Consider the following 20230-nt stretch of genomic DNA (forward strand, 5'->3'; position numbering starts at 1 on the left):
GAGGTAGCTAACAAGACAAGGTAGCAAGACAAAGTGCCATTGCACGCTGAACTTTCCCCTGTACTTGTGTGTCATATCGGTTGCTGAGTTGATCATCCTTAATTAGGGTCACATGGAGGCCACATTATTATCCATTGAAACCCATTCAATGTAATTTGAATGTTAGGCCAACTGTTTACATGCCGAGAAGATCATGTGGGAAGCGTGGGCATCTGTTTACATGCCTGCAACATGTAGTCATGTAATTGCACTTCGTCATGTGCAGTTACTACTTACTGTATGCAGTGCACTCCTACCTCTTTCACACTATGCATGATGATAGCTTGGCCACCTGCGTGTTGGAAAAGGAATGAATTTTGCACAGCGGCTTCCACAGCAAAGGGCAATGATGAATCAAATATGCCATATTGCACATGTGCAAGTATCTCATATAGAAAACTAGTTTAGAAGGAAAATCTGCCCAGTCAAAGCCCATTGCACAGTAAATTCCATTTTGTTACTCTGTGAACGCATGCAACTAAATGGATCCTTACAAGTACATTTGGTTAAATTAACACTAAAGGTTTTATGGTTAACACAAATAGCTAGAATAATACCTTGAATTTATCCCCCCTTATAGCACTTCATCAGTAGGCTAATTAGCAGAACATGCATTGTATAGATATGTAATACAAAAGAATACTGCAGCAATGCACCCATTTGTGTTATGCATTGTAAGAGGGGTAAGAAAAAAGTGACACCATTTATTGCAATAGACATTTTAATGGTAAGTCACTCATCAGCTATAAACAGAGGGTCAGGCTAAATGCCAAATAGAATTATCCCGCTTTTAGAATACAATTCAGGATGACGAAAAATGTGGTTATTTTCTCTGAGACAAAGTTATGTTCTCCATTTTGTACTTTCTCTTCAATCTATTAGCTCTAAAACCTAGACTGGTCCTATAGTGAGTATAATGAATGGTTATGGTAGCCTATATGTATTTTTAAAGTATTTATTTATTTTACATCCACTGTACTGATAAGTCTTTTGATCAACTGAGATGCGCTGTGTCCACACTGATCTATTTTGTTTTCATGAATTAAATCAATCCAGCTTTCAGAGATTGTCTTGCAATAATGTGTGAAGATAGATTTGAACCAGATACCGTAATGCAGGGGTTCTCAACCTTTTCTGGATCAGGGCCCACTTGTGATTCTCAAAAGTGTTTACGGCTATCCCTTCTGTCCACTTAACATGACACAACATGTTAAGTGGACATATAAGTTCCAATCAATTGATTGTGTTCCAGCTATTTATCAGTATAACAATGAAAACTCACTTTAACATCTTGAGAACCAGTGCTGTAATGGAACATTTAATCTTTACTGGGAGTGGGGTTGGGGTAACACAGTGTGTGTGTCTGTCTGCATGTGAGCAGATAACACACTGATGGTGTTCAGGTGCCATATTTTGTTTGTGTTGTGACATCTTACCTGATTGTGTTTGTGGGAAAAAAAAGAAAAGGGATTGCTTGCATGCTGTCAAATTCTTTGGCGTTTTAAATCAAATAGTTTCACCATCTTTTGATACATATGGGCACGGATTGAAAGAGACAAATGATAAGTGCAAGGACATATAGCTCAGTATGTGCATGGGAGCAGCTGTCGTTCATGTTTCACTTGGCTGGTTGGCGCCAATTGAATGAAAAGTACTTTTCCCTCGTCTCACTTGACTGGCTTCAGAACGCACCAATATAATACAAAAGACATTGAAAGAGAGTTATAACCTTCATTATATTTGCTCTTTCAAAATCCCCTCCCCTATTCTTTTACAATGACCTCAATTCTTAGGTATACTGTATGAAGCGGTATCTATCTATTATCTACGTAGAATGTCTACATAAGAATCATGGTCAAAACGCAGTATCCAGTATTCACAACAAACAACAAAAATATAATATATTAAAATAAGAACTTTATGGACAAAGAATTCTGTATCGTACTGTATCTGTGTACTGTATCTGTGTACAGTGTACTGTATCGGTGTAGCTGAGCTACAGCTAATTCATAACTTTTGACTGTTGCTTGTTGTTACTGACGGTTTGTATGCAGGGTGTTCCACTAGTTTGTACAATGCTGTGTGTGTGTGTGTGTGTGTGTGTGTGTGTGTGTGTGTGTGTGTGTGTGTGTGTGTGTGTGTGTGTGTGTGTGTGTGTGTGTGTGTGTGTGTGTGTGTGTGTGCGTGCGTGCGTGCGTGCGTGCGTGCGTGCGTGCGTGCGTGCGTGCGTGCGTGCGTGCGTGCGTGCGTGCGTGCGTGCGTGCGTGCGTGCGTGAGTAGTGGTGGGGGTTTTAAGGCTCAGGGATCAGGGGATGATTCAAATCTGTAAGTCTCTCTTGTCTTTCTCCTCACGGTATCTAATTGAATGTCAATTCTCCATACATCTGGCCAACTCGTTTGTGCTTGTCGTACCAACATCTTTCTTTATCACATACAATAGTTGTGGGACGGCGTCTTTATCGATGCCACATGTGTGTTGGTTCCCACAGTACAGTATATGCTTGTTGGCAGGGAGTTTCTGGTGTCGATGGCAGTGACCAGCTAGTCTCATCCTTGTAATTGCTATCTTCTCTGATACACTAAAGACTCATACATACATACATAGGTTATCACCATTTTAGTTGAGGCCATCATACTCGCGGTGATGTCCTTAAGGATTGACCCCGCCTCCCTGTGGTTTACCCAACTTCTAGACCAATCAGTGAACGGAGTGATAGCTCCAGAGTGAAAAGACTTGTCTGATAGTAAAAACAGGGAGATGGGTCTGTGTCCGCGGTGATAGCTGACCATCACCGCGACCACTCTAATGGTGTAGTTTTCCAACCCTTTAAAAACTACACTGCGGTGATAAGCTATCACCAAAAACTGGAGTATGTATGAGCCTTTAGTTGGAAGACTATCTCCCATACAAACCCCTGTTGGGAATGTGTTCACCAGTTTGATGTTCAGTATACAGTGCCATGTAGCATTGTGATTAATTTGTGATGCTGATGCATCAGGGAATTCTGTAGGGCATGTGCATTGTGCAGCACAACGCAAAATATAAAAAGGCAGTAAAAATAGTAGCCAGCTGTAGATGTTCCAATGTACAGCGCTTGTCGAACACCCTGTCACAGACAACAACTATTTTAGATTTTTGATCCAAAGAATGTAGGCAAAAGTATATTGCCACCATCAGGCCAATTTGAAACACGTGGAGCGTCTTCCTTCGGCAGCAAGGCTAAAACATAATCAAATATGCTTAGACTTACCAGGAACCAAAGTCTTCACACAGAGAGTTCTTGTAAATCTAGTTCCTCGTTACACTGAATGATTCCAGTGTAACACACTCTTCTGCTGAAGAATAACATGGTGCTTTCTGTCATGATAGTGTTGGCATGGCAACGGAGGACAGAAGAAAAGTGATGTGAGCCAAAGAATAAGGATGTGAATAAGGTGTGTGTTTGCGTGTGTGCGTGCGTGCGTGCATGCGTGCGTGGGTACAGTATATGAATGAGAATGTGTTTTAATCTTGACCTGAAGTGACAGGCAAATTATCAATGCTAGTGTAATCTATCAACTTTCAGTTTTCTGGGACTGTATGTATACGTACAGTATGTATGTATGCACAGTAGGCCTATGTATGTATGTGTGTGCAATGCATGCGTTCATATATGCATGAGGAATGTATGTATGTTTTTTTGACCACTTTCAAGCCGACTTCCTTATTTGGGCATGTCATTACAGGCAAACAATTTCAACAAATGTAAAAAAATTAATGAGATTTTCAAAAATCACTGTCTCTAACAGGCCCGCAGCGTACGTTGTGAGCTTGTACAGTATAGATTGGCTATGTTCTCTATTCATCATACAATAAAGTATATAGGGCAAACCAAATGGGTTCCCATCCCAGCTTGATGCATGTTAGTGCGTGTGACCTGCAGGTCAGCGCAATGATGCACAGGGTGTTAGGAGGCTGGCTCGTGAGTCGTGACCTTTGCATCACCTGTCTCTGTATGTCAGCCATGGTTCTCTACTGATTAATATACTTTAAACCCCCGAAGAAATAATGATCTACTGACTACTGCAGCATTTCCCAAACAATGGGTCACTCATCTTGGGGTCACAAACACATTTTAGGCAGGCAGGCAGGCAGGCAGGCAGGCAGACAGACAGACATATTTCTGTGTGTGTGTGTGTGTGTGTGTGTGTGTGTGTGTGTGTGTGTGTGTGTGTGTGTGTGTGTGTGTGTGTGTGTGTGTGTGTGTGTGTGTGTGCGTTCTGAGTACGTTCATGTGTCTCCTGCATGCACTGTGTATGCAAATCTGTCCACCAGAGGGTGCTCAAAATGCAAAAATGGCTGAAATATATGCACACCTCTAGATTGCCTTGTTTCAGAATTGTAAAAAACAATAAAGGGAAATGTAGGAAAGGAGAACCAAAGAGAATCATATTTACCCTGCAAGCCACGTTTTTTGATTGTTGTGGAATAAGAATGCGTATGTCAGTCGACACACTGGGGCCCCAGAGGAGATTTTCTTCTTGGTGACATTAAAAATATTCCTTCCGCATGAACATACAGTTGAGTAGAGAGGGCCACCTATGATTCAATGCGGCGAGCGAAAATGGATCATTGCAGTATAGTTGATATGCATACTGTAGTGTACACTCACTCGGCAGCAGCCTAATTTAATCTGTAGACATTTGCCCAAGGGGAGAATCCTGTGCCCTGGCTTTCCACCAGTCTGATGTTTCTAATACCCATGCTTAAGATTAACAGCATTATTCCCCTCTGCATATGAAATACGACAACGCCAGTGATAGGATCAACAGCATATTAATCCAATCCATTGCATTGGTCACAGTTTGCTCTGCACATGTTTGTCATATGCTCGTGCTTATGGAGGTTGGAGAGAGAGCAGGCAGAGAGGATCTCTGCATTTCTGAATGTACTGTAGTAAGTGTGATGGCTATCCCTCCCACCTTGTACACTGCATTCTGATTGATATTGTGATGACGTGTCATGAAACTGCTAGCAAGCCGCTATAAAGAGCTGACCTGATTTGATTTGGAATTTAATTAACCCTCGCCCCTCTCTATCAAACACACACATGGAAACAAACCTTAACACTCCTTAAGGGCCCATTATGTAAGCTTCTCAGCCCTATGCCGATCTGCCTCCCCCGCTCCTCATCCCTTCCCTAACCCTTTAGCCTTGTGTCCTTATCCCCTATATACCATTTACATTGCATGCCATGAATGCTATACAACTGTCTGTCATTCTTCACAGCAATTAAGCTCCACTGGCCATTCAAGCATTAACGGTGGAAAGCATACTCGAGCCACTTCCATCCCACTTTAGCTGCTTTTCAAACGCATTTGTTAATGTGGGACTGATGAAGATAGAAAGGAAATGTGTGTGTGTATATGCGCCTCCACTGCTTCTGTGAAACTTTTGTGATCACTGCATGTGTATGAGTGTGTAATGTGTATGCGTGTACTCCCCCAGTTCTGCACATCTATGTTCTCTGGGCATCAGTCCAGCAGAGCCAAGCTATCTCAGCAAGGCTGCTTTTGAATTTGTGCAGAATGCTGCTTCTGCAGGAGGATATTGATTTGTTGCATCATGCAAAAAGACGCGCCTTCTGATTCTATGGCTGCCAGTTTATCCCCCCTTGGTTACCTCCAGGTGCACCAGTGGCAGCCTCTGAATTTGCTTCCATCGTGTCCAAGCAAGAGATCCCAGGGAGCGTGAGATGGAGAGGATCATAAAAGTATAAATAAAAGAATAATAGTGGTGTCAGGCTGGCGGATTTGAAATAATCTGATGTAAAGATTACCCTGGTCAAAATGGGATTGGTTACATGCTGCATGTACAGTAGCCTATACTATAGGCCTATACTAGGCCTACTAGTGTGTGTGTGTGTGTGTGTGTGTGTGTGTGTGTGTGTGTGTGTGTGTGTGTGTGTGTGTGTGTGTGTGTGTGTGTGTGTGTGTGTGTAGGGGTTGGTTAAACTGCATCGGCAGGCTGTAGCTTATTATTAAGATAGGCCGAATCGGAAGGTCCGAAGTCATTAATTACTATGTCTTACAGTGAATCAATCAGCCATTTTCCATTGATTCACACTAACTTAAGATGACCAAAGATAACCTTTCCCCAACCATATCATATCTTAAAGGTATTGTGACATTTAAAAAAAAGTTTATTATTATTATTTTAGGTTTTCTGAGCTCAATTGCACCCAAAAAAAAACTGAACTAACATTCAGTATACCGTAGATTTTCTGTGGTTTGGTGTTTTCTGACTCAAACAAGTGCTCTGATTTTCCTGTGGACTGTGATGTAAGAGTCCACAAATTCCATATGACAATTTGCCTAATTGCCTGTTTTTATTGCAGCTCAAAGGCTTCAGAACACACAGAGAAAACTCTAGACCACAGCAAATCCACTGCATGTTCAAATTTCAGGTTGTGTGGGTGTAATTGAGATTATAAAACCTAAAGGAAAAAAATACATTTTAAATTAAATGAAAATTAATGTCATGAAACTTATAGTAATAGTTTTTGACTGGACCACAACGCTGGGCAAGACCTAGCAAGTCTAAACGGAGGTACTGGAATTTGGTGGAAGTACCACCCAAGGAAGTTATGTTGAGGCTTTACAGCTCTGTTTACATCATATAGTTATAATTATATCTAATATAACAGACTGCCCCGCCCCCACCTATTCATTTCAATGAAAGTTGCTCACAAGCACATGAAGCACCCAGAAGTACCTCTACTTTCTGGAGATTGGCCCCATCATTGGAGCAAATAGAGCAGGCGTACTAGTGTTCCAGACGATAGAAGCATGTGCAGTTGCGTCCCTAATGCGGAAGTCCTGCAATACCAGAGATAACCACCAAGTTTCTAAGGCTTCAATCATTCTCTGTGTTTCCGGGGGATTGGTTTACATTCCCTATGCGTAAAAGCCTTTGTTGTGATTGGTCAAAACAAAAGACAGTTTCCAGGTGAAGTCATCAATACTCATGAATTAGGTCGCCGTCGTAACCAGGCGTAGATGAGAATAAACAAGGCTACAGCATATAAACATAAACACCTTTGAATGAATGGTGATTGATCAGCAATTCATCTTCAGGGAATCGCAGAGCAGTCATCCATTCAGACTATAGAATGACGGTTGGCCTACTAGCGAACTAACCAATCGCAAAGCAATTATCCCTCCAGTGAATGGGATTTAGTATATCTATCCTAATAACCAATCTTTGTGTATCATTGTGTGAGGATTTTCACTCCTGAGCCAATGCTACTTCCACAGAGAATTAGTTTGAAGTAATTCAAACTTCCTTCAGAATCATCAGAATCCTCTCCCGACTCCCACGGACCACCCTTTAAGCCCCATGCATGTCTTTAATGTTATGCATTTCTGTAGCTGTATTTATGTATTGCATCGAGCGTGTGTCCAAGTGAGAGGAAGATTGAGAGAGGCAGACATAGTTGATCCTGTAGCAAGTTTTGTGCCCATACGCTTTGATACGTTTTTTAGGGGTCAAGTCAGGTCAGCCCTTGTTTTCGTATGGATTCCGCCATTTTCGCAGTTTTGGCATGTGCTGTCGTTTCCCATGAAATTCAGAAAGGTAGAGAGTCGTAATCACTCAAGAACTGAAGCTCACAGTCATTTGTCAAATGACCTCTGACCTTTAGATCTCCCAATGAATTAATTATATGATCTGCTCTATCCACTCTTGACGACGATTTTCATAGCCTGGTTAACCACTCCCCCTTGAAATCGAATTTCCATTCATTTGTATGGAGTCTGGACGCTGCTAATGCATGTGTGTTTCTATGGCTCATTCCGTATAGCTTTTTTCTTTATTGATTTATTGCTTTTATGGCTGATCCTGTCTTATCGCTGCTTGCAGCTATATTATTTTAAATTTAGTTTAAGACATCTGCTTTCACTTCACTCTCTCGCTGCTCTCCCTGCCTACCACTGTCTGTAACACCTGCTACGCCGGCAGCTTGTTGTGTGTATTTAGAAAACAATAGACGGCAGTTAGCCACCCACTGTAATAAGCAACTGACACCCTGCACTGAAGACCACTGGGGTCTCAATTACGTCGACAGACAGACACAGCAAACATCGTTTTCTACAGCCGATGCCCTGGACAGACTGGTCACTGTGTGACAACAGATGGCGCACAGTCCATGTTCAGGGAAAAGGCAGGTGTTGTTAACCGAGAGAGAAAGTTCAGGCAAGGTCAATGTCATGGATGTAGTACGGTAATACGAAATCACACCTGTGTGAAGTGAGGGGCGCTCTTATCATTATACATCATATACATCATCTCATGAACAACTGAATTTATGTGATTGGTTAGCCGATTTGCTCGTCTAGACGTCTACATAATTATGACGTCTACATTGACAATCCCTTCACTGTCAATGGCATTTAATGTTTGTGTTGCCACAAATTTACGGTATATTTAACGGACATATGACCTAATTTCTCCTTTCATTGTCAATGGCAAATATGAGACTTGTGGGGAAAAAAGCATAGGAGGGGCTAGCCCCTAAAAGAATGAGGACATGGTCTATCCTACCCAGCCTCACCCTACCACACAGAGGCAGTTTTTCATTTTCATTTTTTCTTCTTCTTCTTCTTCTTCTTCTTCTTCTTCTTCTTCTTCTTCTTCTTCTTCTTCTTCTTCTTCTTCTTCTTCTTCTTCTTCTTCTTCTTCTTCTTCTTCTTCTTCTTCTTTCAATTTCTTTCAAATGTGGAAACTGGACTATGCATATCATGAGTGAGAAAGGGAGGCCTTATTTGGCAGATTTGTTCCAAGGGGACAAATGCATGCAGGTTGGAGCATAGGCATTATAGAGGTTGTAAACATTGAGCTGGAAAACGCTGGTTTAACACTAACCCGATCACTGTGATTAGCGGAGACCCACCCAGCCCTGGTTTCACTAGGAATTACGTCACAGAATATGGTCGCAAGAAGCTGTTTGAGCTGATCTTTTAATTAAGATCGAAGGCTGCAACAAACTTGTTAAGGAATACTACAACAGAATCTGTGCCTTCAAATTAAATGAGGCCTGTGGGAGATGCAACTATCCCAGAGCAACCCAGCTCATTTCCCCTCGTTGCAGTCTGTGCATTTTGCTCTTGGGAATAATTATAACATGGACTATGAGGACAAAATATCATTGCAAAATTGCTAAAATGTGAGTTTCAGAATCATTTCCAAGTCTTCAGAAGGACAAATTTGTGTTGCCAGATGTAGATGGACTTAATTGTTTCATTTCATTTTCTATATTTGGATCGAAGTAGCTTTGTCATATATGTGTCTGAACAAATCGGCTTTTGACAATTGACAATGAAAGGAGAATTTACTTCATTAGTGTCTCAGCAAATCAACATGTTACGTCATGATGATGTACAATGATAAGAGCGCCCTATAATGGCCCTCACTGATTTGCATTGATCATTAGCTGCCATTGACACCATTTACTGTGGACAGTTTAGAAACATCATCAGTAGGCAGGTTTGGTAATTTCAAACAAGATTTCAACCTTTTGTTTTTATTATGTCCTATAGTAGGCCTACCTATACTAGTAGGCCTATAGGTTGAAAGGTTGAAATATTGACCAAACTGGTCACTGGTAGACAGGTTTCTAACAGACACAGACCAATAGACAGAAATGGTGACATCTTATTGAGCATTAGTGAGGACCTGTATGAAGACAGGTTGAAAAGGGGTGAAGTGGTCCTTTAATGAACATAACATTAAAATACAGCACAGTAGTGCACAGTGCTATAAATTTAGGAGTTATCAAGAATGCTATAACTTGTACATGATGTATGGGCCTGTGCATGTACATGGATGGGTAGAGAAGGCAGGTCAGAAGGTCCCCGTTTCGCCCCCCAAGCCCACCCAGTAAATGTGTCTGAGCAACACACTGCTCCCCGGGTGCTGTATTAACCCATCAAGACCTGAGGCAGATTCTAAAAATGTCAGTTTTCAGAAAATGTTTTGCTATATCAGTGTTCTCAAACGTTTTCATGTCAAAATTACATCTCAAAATGTTTTGTTCCAGAAACAAAGATTTAAGTTGAAATTTATATTCAAAGATTTGTCAAAAATAGCAGATTTACAAGCTTGCAGTGCATGCATCACAAAGTTTAAAATAATGGTTAAAGTGGTTAAAATGTAAAATGACACGGATGCTTTCCCGGTCTTAATGTGTAATAGAAGCCTCACTGCACCTACTAGTTGGGCAAATGTAGAGGACAGATTTGAGATAAATGGACAACATAAAATACGCCAAAGGACATACATTGACAAAAAAATTCTTCGTTATTTTTTATTTTCGAGTGGTGCAACCACTCCATTACACAGCTATGTGTGTCCCTGGTTTTAATAGGTTTAATTTCTGACAGGGTTTCAGTTCTCCCCACAGTTCTCTCTTTATCTCTTGTGTATTTTATTGTTCACAATGGATGGATCTGCCTCTGGCCCTGAGCCCTAAATCTAATGACAAGGACACGACAATTACTGAGATTTGGCTCTCATTTTGGTAGTAAAAGGGAATTTACATTTTTTTCAGAATTAATCAAAGTTTTATTACCACTGATTTGTTTTGTGTTCAAGGTCATTTGTACTTTGAGTGGTGCAGCTACTCCATTGACCATCAATGTGTGTCCTGGCTGGCTGGTGGTCCCTGGCTGGGTCTGAGCACGGAAATAGCATTTTGTTCACCACCAAGTGTCCCTGTTGCGCAGCATGCATGCACGCACACACACACACACGCACGCACGCACGCACGCACGCACGCACGCACGCACGCACGCACGCACACACACACACACACACACACACACACACACACACACACACACACACACACACACACACTGTGCAAGTACAGTACAGTACAGTACAGTACAGTACAGTACAGTACAGTACAGTACAGTACAGTACAGTACAGTACAGTACAGTACAGTACAGTACAGTACAGTACAGTACAGTACAGTACAGTACAGTACAGACGGGTCTGATTTCTTCAGTGAGAGCATGAATCTTTGTATTTTACTCTCTAAACATGTAGCCGAGACTACAGTTAAGACACTAATGTGGTTTAATATGAACTGCTACTGTTGCAGCCTGTAGGTCAGGATATTTGAAAGAGGATTAGCAAAAAGAGCAGAACTGCTATTTTTGGCTAATGTTACCCCATCAAGACAAAGATTTGGTGCACCCCCCCCCCCCCCCCCCCCGTGTAAGACTGAGAAACCCTTGTTTCTGGATTAGACTATTGACTATTGAGAATGTAGCAGTGATGGCTAGAAATATATTCGTTTTCAGTTTGTTTTGTTACACATACCTATAATCTAGCAGCCAGAATGATTATCAACCTAATATACATTTCCGTGTGTGTCAGAGAGGTCATTTGGATCACATATGACAGAGAAGTTCACGAAGGGTTCATGTGTGCACTTGTATTGTGTACTGCTGATTCCTTGGTCACTTCACACCTACTCCACTTTCAATGTTATATTTTGGTCATCAGTTTATGTAACAGTACACTGATTCCAAGTGTAAAATAAATATATCATTTTAAATAATGCATTATGACCAAAAAAGGTAGGCTATAGGCTGAAGCTTATTATGCCTACCATAATTCATAATTCTTTCCCCGCAGGTGATTGTTCAAATAAAAATAGAGGAAGACACCGCAGACATTCCTAATATAAGGGAACATAATTTACAAATCCAATTTTAGGGATCTGTGGTCTATTGTCTTGGTAGTCAGATTATAATACAAATAATAATACAAATATCTCTGGACAGTGAATTCCGAAACGGTTGGAAGGAGATGCTAGCTGCCCTATTATTTTAAACATGTTCAACTGCTTTCTGCAGGAACTTAATTCCCAAATAAATTGGAGCTGTCATTAAAGGAAAGGTGTGATCCGTATCACATTTGCCTGCCTCCCTGCGTAAAAACCCACAGTCTTTCCTAGCCTCAGGCTTTGGGCGTTTGGTATCTGTTTTTTATAATTAAAGAATGAATGGGCTCAGTAATCATGCAATTAATCAGTACTTATTGTAATAGGCTGCCCTTTCTCCCGTGTAGACGTTCTGATGGCATGCTGCAGGATGCAGAACCAGAAAACACTAAATCCCACAACAGTATCGGTCAATACAGCTTACTTATTCTTGCCGTTTCCATTCCACTGGCTATTAAAAACCTGACATCGCTATTGGGCAAATAATATTTATTTAAAAAGATCGATTTTTCACTTGGTGTATCGTCTTCGGGTCCTCGCCGATACGCACAGCAAGTTTTAAGTCGATTGGTCCTTTAATGTGGATACACGCCCAGATATAAGAATAGTTGTTGGATTGTGGTTCTGGGCAACCGGATCTCCATATGTCTACATATTGTATGGGCGTATCAGTCGGAACGGCAGTTCTGTACAATCCCCTATCCGACCGAGTATGAAACACAGGACAGAAGCAGAAATAAGAGTAAACAGGTAGGCCTACTGTACAGGGATTAGTAGTAATGTATACAAAAACGTGCATGTTGTTGTATGTTCCACATTTAATTAAACATAGAGTCCAGGGTTTTCAATCAACAGCAACAATAACCACATACTCATAAATCAATGCTGACTTCATTCAATCATATAGCAATGTATACATCTTCAAAGTATGCATACAGTGTATACTGTACATTACATGTTCCCAGTCCTCGCTTACATGATAGAGCAAAATGTTCAATAACAGTCCCTCTGTCTGCTTTGAGCTGTGCTGTTTCAAAGTCTAGTCACATAGATGAGCAACTCTGAGTTGTAATCAGAAGTTTCTAGATATCTTGGTTCGATTGAAGGACTGGTGGGTGGCAAGCTTCCCTATTATTTATGTCTCCTCAGTCTGAAATATAAATCACATGGCTGCCTCTCTTCCTCCCACCCTTCCTTCCGGAGAAGACGCAGAGGAGAAGTTAGAGCCGACATTGTGATTTTGTTTTATGTGACTGAGATTGAGAGTGCAAGGAGGACACTGCAGAAACAGAGATGGATATAAACACGACCAAGGTTATCACCACTTCGTCTGTGTGTGTATGTGTGTGTGTGTGTGTGTGTGTGTGTGTGTGTGTGTGTGTGTGTGTGCGCGCGTGTGCGACGTGCGTGCCTGCGTGCGTGTGTACATTGTTGTCAACTGGGACCACTTCATTGATGTACATCATGCACACACAAATGCAATGCTTATGTCGAAATATCTTCATGTGGATAAGCGGTGGACAACTACATGTCTGTTCTACCTAGGGTAGAATGTCACATATATCATCTAAACTTTCCTTAACCTTTTTGCCCTTTGCATCCCTATTTTGGACATTTCTTTATGCAGTAGGTGAAAACTGTAAAAAAAAAAAAAAAAAAGGAAAAATAGCACATAAGCTCACAATGCAGATGTAGATCAGCTGTCACTATTCCTCAAACAACAAAAAATATAGCACTTATAATTAATCTCTCTTCTCTTTTTCTTTCTTCTCATTTCAGCCTGCCCATAACCTCTTTCCAAAGTGTGAAAGACCAGCCAATGAATTATGAATGTTAAACAAGATGACCTCCTCTCAGCAGCAGACGATGAGAGGTCCTAGGTTGAACCGGGCCTTGTCCGACCCTTTGCTTGTGCTGCTCCTGGCCCTCCAGCTACTGGTGGTTGCAGGCCTGGTGCGTGCTCAAACCTGCCCCTCCGTCTGCTCCTGCAGCAACCAGTTTAGTAAGGTCATCTGCACAAGGCGGGGCCTCCGCGATGTCCCTGATGGCATCTCCACCAACACGCGCTACCTGAATCTGCAAGAGAACCTCATCCAGGTCATCAAGGTGGACAGCTTCAAGCACCTGCGACACCTGGAGATCCTGCAGCTGAGTAAGAATCACATCCGGAATATTGAGCTGGGCGCCTTCAATGGGCTCGCCAGCCTCAATACCCTGGAGCTGTTTGATAACCGGCTCACCACCATCCCCAACGGGGCATTTGAGTACCTCTCTAAGCTGAAGGAGCTCTGGCTGAGAAATAACCCCATAGAGAGCATTCCTTCATATGCGTTCAACAGAGTGCCCTCGTTACGGAGGCTGGACCTTGGGGAGCTCAAACGCCTTTCCTACATATCCGAGGGGGCTTTCGAGGGCCTGAGCAATCTGCGATACCTGAATCTGGGCATGTGCAATCTGAAGGAGATTCCCAACCTCATCCCCCTGGTGAAACTGGATGAGCTGGAAATGTCAGGGAACCAGCTCTCTGTCATCCGCCCAGGTTCATTCAAAGGGCTCATCCACTTGCAGAAGTTATGGATGATGCACGCCCAGATCCAGACCATTGAGAGGAACTCCTTTGACGATCTGCAGTCACTAGTGGAGCTCAACCTGGCCCACAACAACCTCACACTCTTGCCCCATGATCTCTTCACCCCTTTACACCACCTGGAGCGGGTGCACTTGCACCACAACCCATGGAACTGTAACTGTGACATCCTCTGGCTAAGCTGGTGGCTAAAGGAGATGGTGCCGGCCAACACGAGCTGCTGTGCTCGTTGCAGCTCTCCAACAAGCCACAAGGGCCGCTACATCGGTGAGCTGGACCAGAATTACTTTCACTGTTATGCTCCCGTTATTGTGGAGCCTCCAGCGGACCTAAATGTGACCGAGGGCAGTGCCGCGGAGCTGAAATGCAGGGCCAGCTCCCTGACCTCGGTCAGCTGGATTACGCCCAACGGGTCGATCATGACACATGGCGCATACAAGATCCGAATCTCCGTGCTGAACGACGGCACTCTCAACTTCACCAATGTCACCATGCAGGACACGGGCACTTACACCTGCATGGTGAGCAACTCCGCAGGCAACACCACGGCCTCCGCCACGCTCAACGTTTCCTCGACGGAGAACAGCAGCTTCAGCTACTTCACCACGGTGACGGTGGAGACCATCGAAACACCACACAACGAAGGCTTCACCTCGGTGCAGCAGAAGGTGGGCCCCACTGCCTCGGCGGGCTCCTGGGAGTCCATGTCCCCCACCTCCACGACCACCACCACCGCCCGCACCCCACTTTCTACCCGCGCCACAGAGAGGACCTACACCGTCCCCGTCACGGAGCTCGGCGGCGAGGGCTCCCTCAACGGATTGGACGAGGTGATGAAGACCACAAAGATCATTATCGGCTGCTTCGTGGCGATCACCCTTATGGCGGCCGTCATGCTGATCATCTTCTACAAGATGCGGAAGCAGCACCACCAGCAGAACCACCACGCGCCCCAGCGCACCATCGAGATCATCAACGTGGATGAGGACTGTGTAACGGGCGGGCCAGGGATGGAGGGGCACCTAACGCTGCCTCCACTGGAGCATGAGCACCTGAACCACTACAACACCTATAAGACTGCATACAACCACGCCTCTACCCTCAACTCTATACACAGCTCAGCGCACGAACCTTTGTTAATTCGGGCCAGCTCAAAAGACAATGTACAAGAGACCCAGATCTAATACGTTTTTTTGGTTTTTTTTTTTTCATAATGAGACAATATGAAAACAAGGAAATTAAATAAGGACATTATTGAAAATTGCCTGTGTGGACAATGGGTGGAGCATGGAGGAACAGACTGAAGCGTGTTTGGCTAATCAGTGGTCTGTGATGTTTATTCAATGACTTTGGGAATTAGGGTATGTCTACTGTTTCAAAAAGTGTCTTTACAAAACAGAAGTTATTTATTTAAGAAAAAACTATTGTAGTCAAATCAAGAAAAAAGTATCCTGCAATTATTTTTTCAGCACCTGATTCATCAACTGTTGTTTTTGTTTGTTTTTTTTCCGTTTTTTACATGATTGGTTTACTAATATGCTTTCAAACTCTGTGTGAAATGTCTGTCAAAAACAAAACAAAACAGAACAAAACAAAAACTATAACCCCTGAAGGAAAATAGAATTGTTGTATGTGGCAGATTGTCTGCTACGAAACAGAAACCTTGTTTTCCACACACTATTATCAAAGTATCCTATCAGTCTTTTCTCTTGCCATCAGTTAACCGATGAAACCGCTTGTGAGCATCTGTTCATTTTGAAGAATTAAAAGCTTGGTCATTATCTGGGAGTGAGTGGCAGGTCTGTGAGTGATGAAACGATACATTTCATTAAATCTGTCACAACACACTACAACACACAGCATGCACTCTGGGCTCTACTATCAAGAGACTGAGGACATAAAATGAGAGGTGTATGACCCAAGTTCAATGACTGTAAAAACTAAACAAACTATAGCTAACTTTCTGTTTAACTTTGATGGTGTATCTCTGAAAGAAAATGCCTATTTGTGACTCTTTTCCACATCCTTTGCATCTGTTATTTATATTTTCAGCTTTGCAGAGATATTATAAAGAAGATGTCATTTGGTTGCATAATCCTTCTTCCTGATCCGTGAAATTCATGATGCCTAGGCGGTTGACAAACATTAAGGGCTACGATCAACAATGCAAATGGGAAATATCAAAATAAAATATTACAACATTGTTTTGTAGAACAAAAGTTGGCCTAATATGAAAAATACCTAGTCTATACTTTTGGGGAAATTACCGGCATCTATCATCTTAAAAGGTCGCCCCTGTATCTCTGATGGACTGACTATTGTAAACGCTCAATTTATACTTTAGCGTACGATGGTGTCCCCACCGGAAATAGCCTACACAATCCCATAATGTAATGCTGCATCACAACATGTGTGCTTGTAGATCTATTTTCTCTGTGGAGCACCACCATTCGACAGAGTATAAATAGGGCATAAGGTGCTTGGTAAACATAGTAAATTGCTATGAAACTCACAGTATGACCCCTGACCTCAGTGCTGGGTGCAGTAAAAGGCACAGTGATGAGCTGGAGAAGGATGTTAAACCCTTCATACAGCTGCCTGTACATCGCCTGTCATCTGTGAACCACATTCAAACATGTGCACTGTGCCTAGCGGGCCCAGATGCACACCTCTGCATGCCAAGCTTAGGACAGGGCCCAGAAGAGAGAGTGCCAGGGTTTATATGTTGTGATTGGCTTTATGGGAGGTTGGTGGGGGGATTGGCATCAACCAGATGCTCACATTGCACCTGTGCCTCTCCTTGATCTCCCTTAGCAGTAGCACACAACACAATTTCCATTTAAATTGATGTGCCCATGGGCTTCAGATGGACACCACTTCACAGACAGCCGTACCCTGGAAACCAATGCAAAGACCCAACGGTGAAAATGGCATCGTAAACACAGAGGCTAGCCAAGTATTTGTCAAATCCAAGGATTAGACAGATGCCCCATGTGTGTCTTTAGAGATTAAGTCAAGTTTTATTTTATTTTTTCACTTGCCCTCCAATATGTATAAGGTTATACCACTGTGCTTAAATTTGTTTTGTTTATATTGCATAGAACATGTCTCATACGCATACAATTCCAAATTCAACAGAAGATCTTGAAAAATGTTATCATTGTAGATATTCACAATAAATCCAGACGGTTAATTTAACTCTGAATGTTTCAGGGTTAAAATAGCACTAAGGATTTTACTGTGCAGTGTTAAAATACTCCCTATAGGCATAATGGATGAAAACTTGCACTGAAGCAGATGCGTACCAATGGCCCCAATGCTTTACCAATTCAGGTAGTTAAATAATAAACATCTGTTCAACTAATGTCTGAAGAGTACAGTTACACATAGAGAATGAAAAACACAAACAAAACAAAGCAAATTGTTTTGTCCCCTGATTGTCTTACTAAACACTATCCTTGAATTGCACTTCCGTGGAGTTTGGCACATTTGTAAACCATAGAATGAGTGGCCGGTGTGTTATTTAGTCTGTGTTTGAATTGCTAGTGGTGAGATTTTAAGTCTACCCCGTCCTAATTTAAGTAAGAGAGGCACCATCATGCTTTCATTTTCTTTTAGTTGGAGATCAATTGCCTGGGGAAACTGATGGTAAATTGCTGCATTATAGTCAGGCCATCTCATGTGTATGTAAGATATCTTAAATATTTTTGACAATATTGTTTCTTCCACATTCTATTTTTTTTCTCTGAGAGGGAATGCTGTTCTAGTGGTAGATTTATATATATAAAAAATACATTTTGAGAATAAAATTAAACAAAAACAAAAACTTTTTAAATTTTGATTTTACATGTGCCAACAACCTGTTCGAAAAGTGAAAAAGAGAAACATGCTGTTAAAGAATAATTGGTTTTCATGTAAGCATTCTTTCATGACCTTTAAAACATATGAAGATCTATTATAGAAACCAGAGTTTGTAGTTAATACACAAAATATGGTTAAAAATAAACTATTGTTGTTTTTCTGTATTGTCGGATTCTTTTTTCAGTCCAGTGACTCGAAGAAACATACAGTAGTGTACAATCCTGGTGGACAGACTGGGATATTATTTCTCAGATTTTTCAAAGACGTTTCTGAATGATTACAAGTTCAAAGTGGATTGGAAGACCATGGGTTACCACCTGTAAGAAAATTACATAGAAATAAAGTGACTAAAGTGTTGTGTATTTTCTCTAGCACAATCTGAGCAGATCTCATTTTTGTCTGAATGTCACGAGTGCTCCCATGTAGATGATCCACACCACCATAAAAGACAACTGGAAACATCTAACGTCACTTACGTCAGACAAAAAATGACATCACAGACAGCACCCACTTCACTTGACAACTTGTAGATCAGCACAAGCGAGTCCCTCGCTTGGGGGCAGTTTAATATATTCACGAGTCAAGAACTACACCTTTGAGATGTTTATTGAATGAAAAAGAATGGATGAGGGGAACTGGGTGTAGGTTCCAGGAGGGTTGCTGACCCAGGAGTATTTGGGGAGGGTATGCAGTGTATTATGGGAGGGGATGCGTATGAATTTGTTCACATAGTCGGCATGGCTTCGTGGACTGCACAGAGACCCCCCAGCAGGAACCTGAGAAGTGGGAGAGGGAGAGAGAGTAGGAGATCAAAGAATTGTTTTGATCGTTTTGTTCCACTTTTAGCAATGTAAATGAATGTTTTCTCAATTGAGAAAGAGGCGAGCAGGGAAAAGAGCAACGTACAGAGGTGAATGGGGTGGAGGTGGGATGCAAGAAGCCTGTAGGAAAGCGGCTTGTGTGTGTGAACAATGCAAAGCATAGAGGCTTCTGGGTAGTTTGGCAGGGTTTAATTAAGTATAGTGCCCATGATTGGGGCATAGGGTGGGGTATAGTGTAGCTCTCCTCCCACTGAACATCTGTTGTCCCAACTCCCAATATATTTTCAAGTTCTTAATTAAAAAAAACTTTTCTTAGGTGCTGTGTCTGAATATAGTCAGTATCATGGTCAGTATCATGTCAGTATCACGTGACATGCAGTGTTGCATTGGTCATTGCGCGCGGCCATGCCATCCGCCCAGAGATTTTTCAGGAGCACAATCGCACGCACATGCATTGATTAAAAACAAACATTAAGTTCACCTGAACAAAGTTTACAAAGGCTGCCGAGTGCAGCCACCCGCATGCACCCGAAAGAGGGATAGATTATTTATCAATTATTTATTAACTTATTGATTACCAATATTTGTTTTTATATTCTCTGATTAACTGCTGCACCCCACCTGCTGGAAAACAATGTGTGAGAATAGGAGATAACAGGCATACAATGGGCAGCAGTGAATGATACAATATGAGCGTTATAGCACACGTCTGCTTCAATTACTTCCTGTCCTTCAGGCACTGTCCATATCAAATACACACAATACACACAGTATACAGCGTTGTCAGGCAAAAAGCACTGATTATGCACACTAATTGGTACATCAAACACATGACATTTCCTGCATGATAAAAGGGGATTTTTGTCTTTTTATGTTGTGTAGAAATTATGAAATGTATGTCTTTTTTCATGGTTTTCGACAACATACTATACTATACTATACTATACTATACTATACATTATACTATACTATACTATAGGCCTACTATATGTCATATACTATGTATGACGTCTTTCATGATTTTCAACTACAATGGATCATCTTCATTAATAACAAGCAACGACCTTCATTTCTTGTGAAATGGCTCACATTTCGGGGTCTTCATTTGGATTTGTCCGCACAAACATCTCTGTAGCAGTCTACTGTAGCTCCA

The 20230-nt window shown here is 41.9% G+C and overlaps 1 protein-coding gene across 1 annotated transcript; it reads left to right on the forward strand.

Moving 5' to 3' along the window:
- Window positions 1–13638: 13638 nt before the first annotated feature.
- LOC310857354 (leucine-rich repeat-containing protein 4C-like) lies at window positions 13639–15579 on the forward strand (the record flags this gene model as incomplete). Its single annotated transcript, XM_083762988.1, has 1 exon — window positions 13639–15579. One exon carries the CDS (start codon window positions 13639–13641, stop codon window positions 15577–15579), a length of 1941 nt encoding a protein of 646 aa, XP_083619114.1.
- Window positions 15580–20230: the final 4651 nt, after the last annotated feature.

Source organism: Protomyctophum parallelum (assembly GCF_964188405.1).
Source record: "Protomyctophum parallelum genome assembly, chromosome: 4".
Classification (NCBI taxonomy): Eukaryota; Metazoa; Chordata; class Actinopteri; order Myctophiformes; family Myctophidae; genus Protomyctophum; species Protomyctophum parallelum.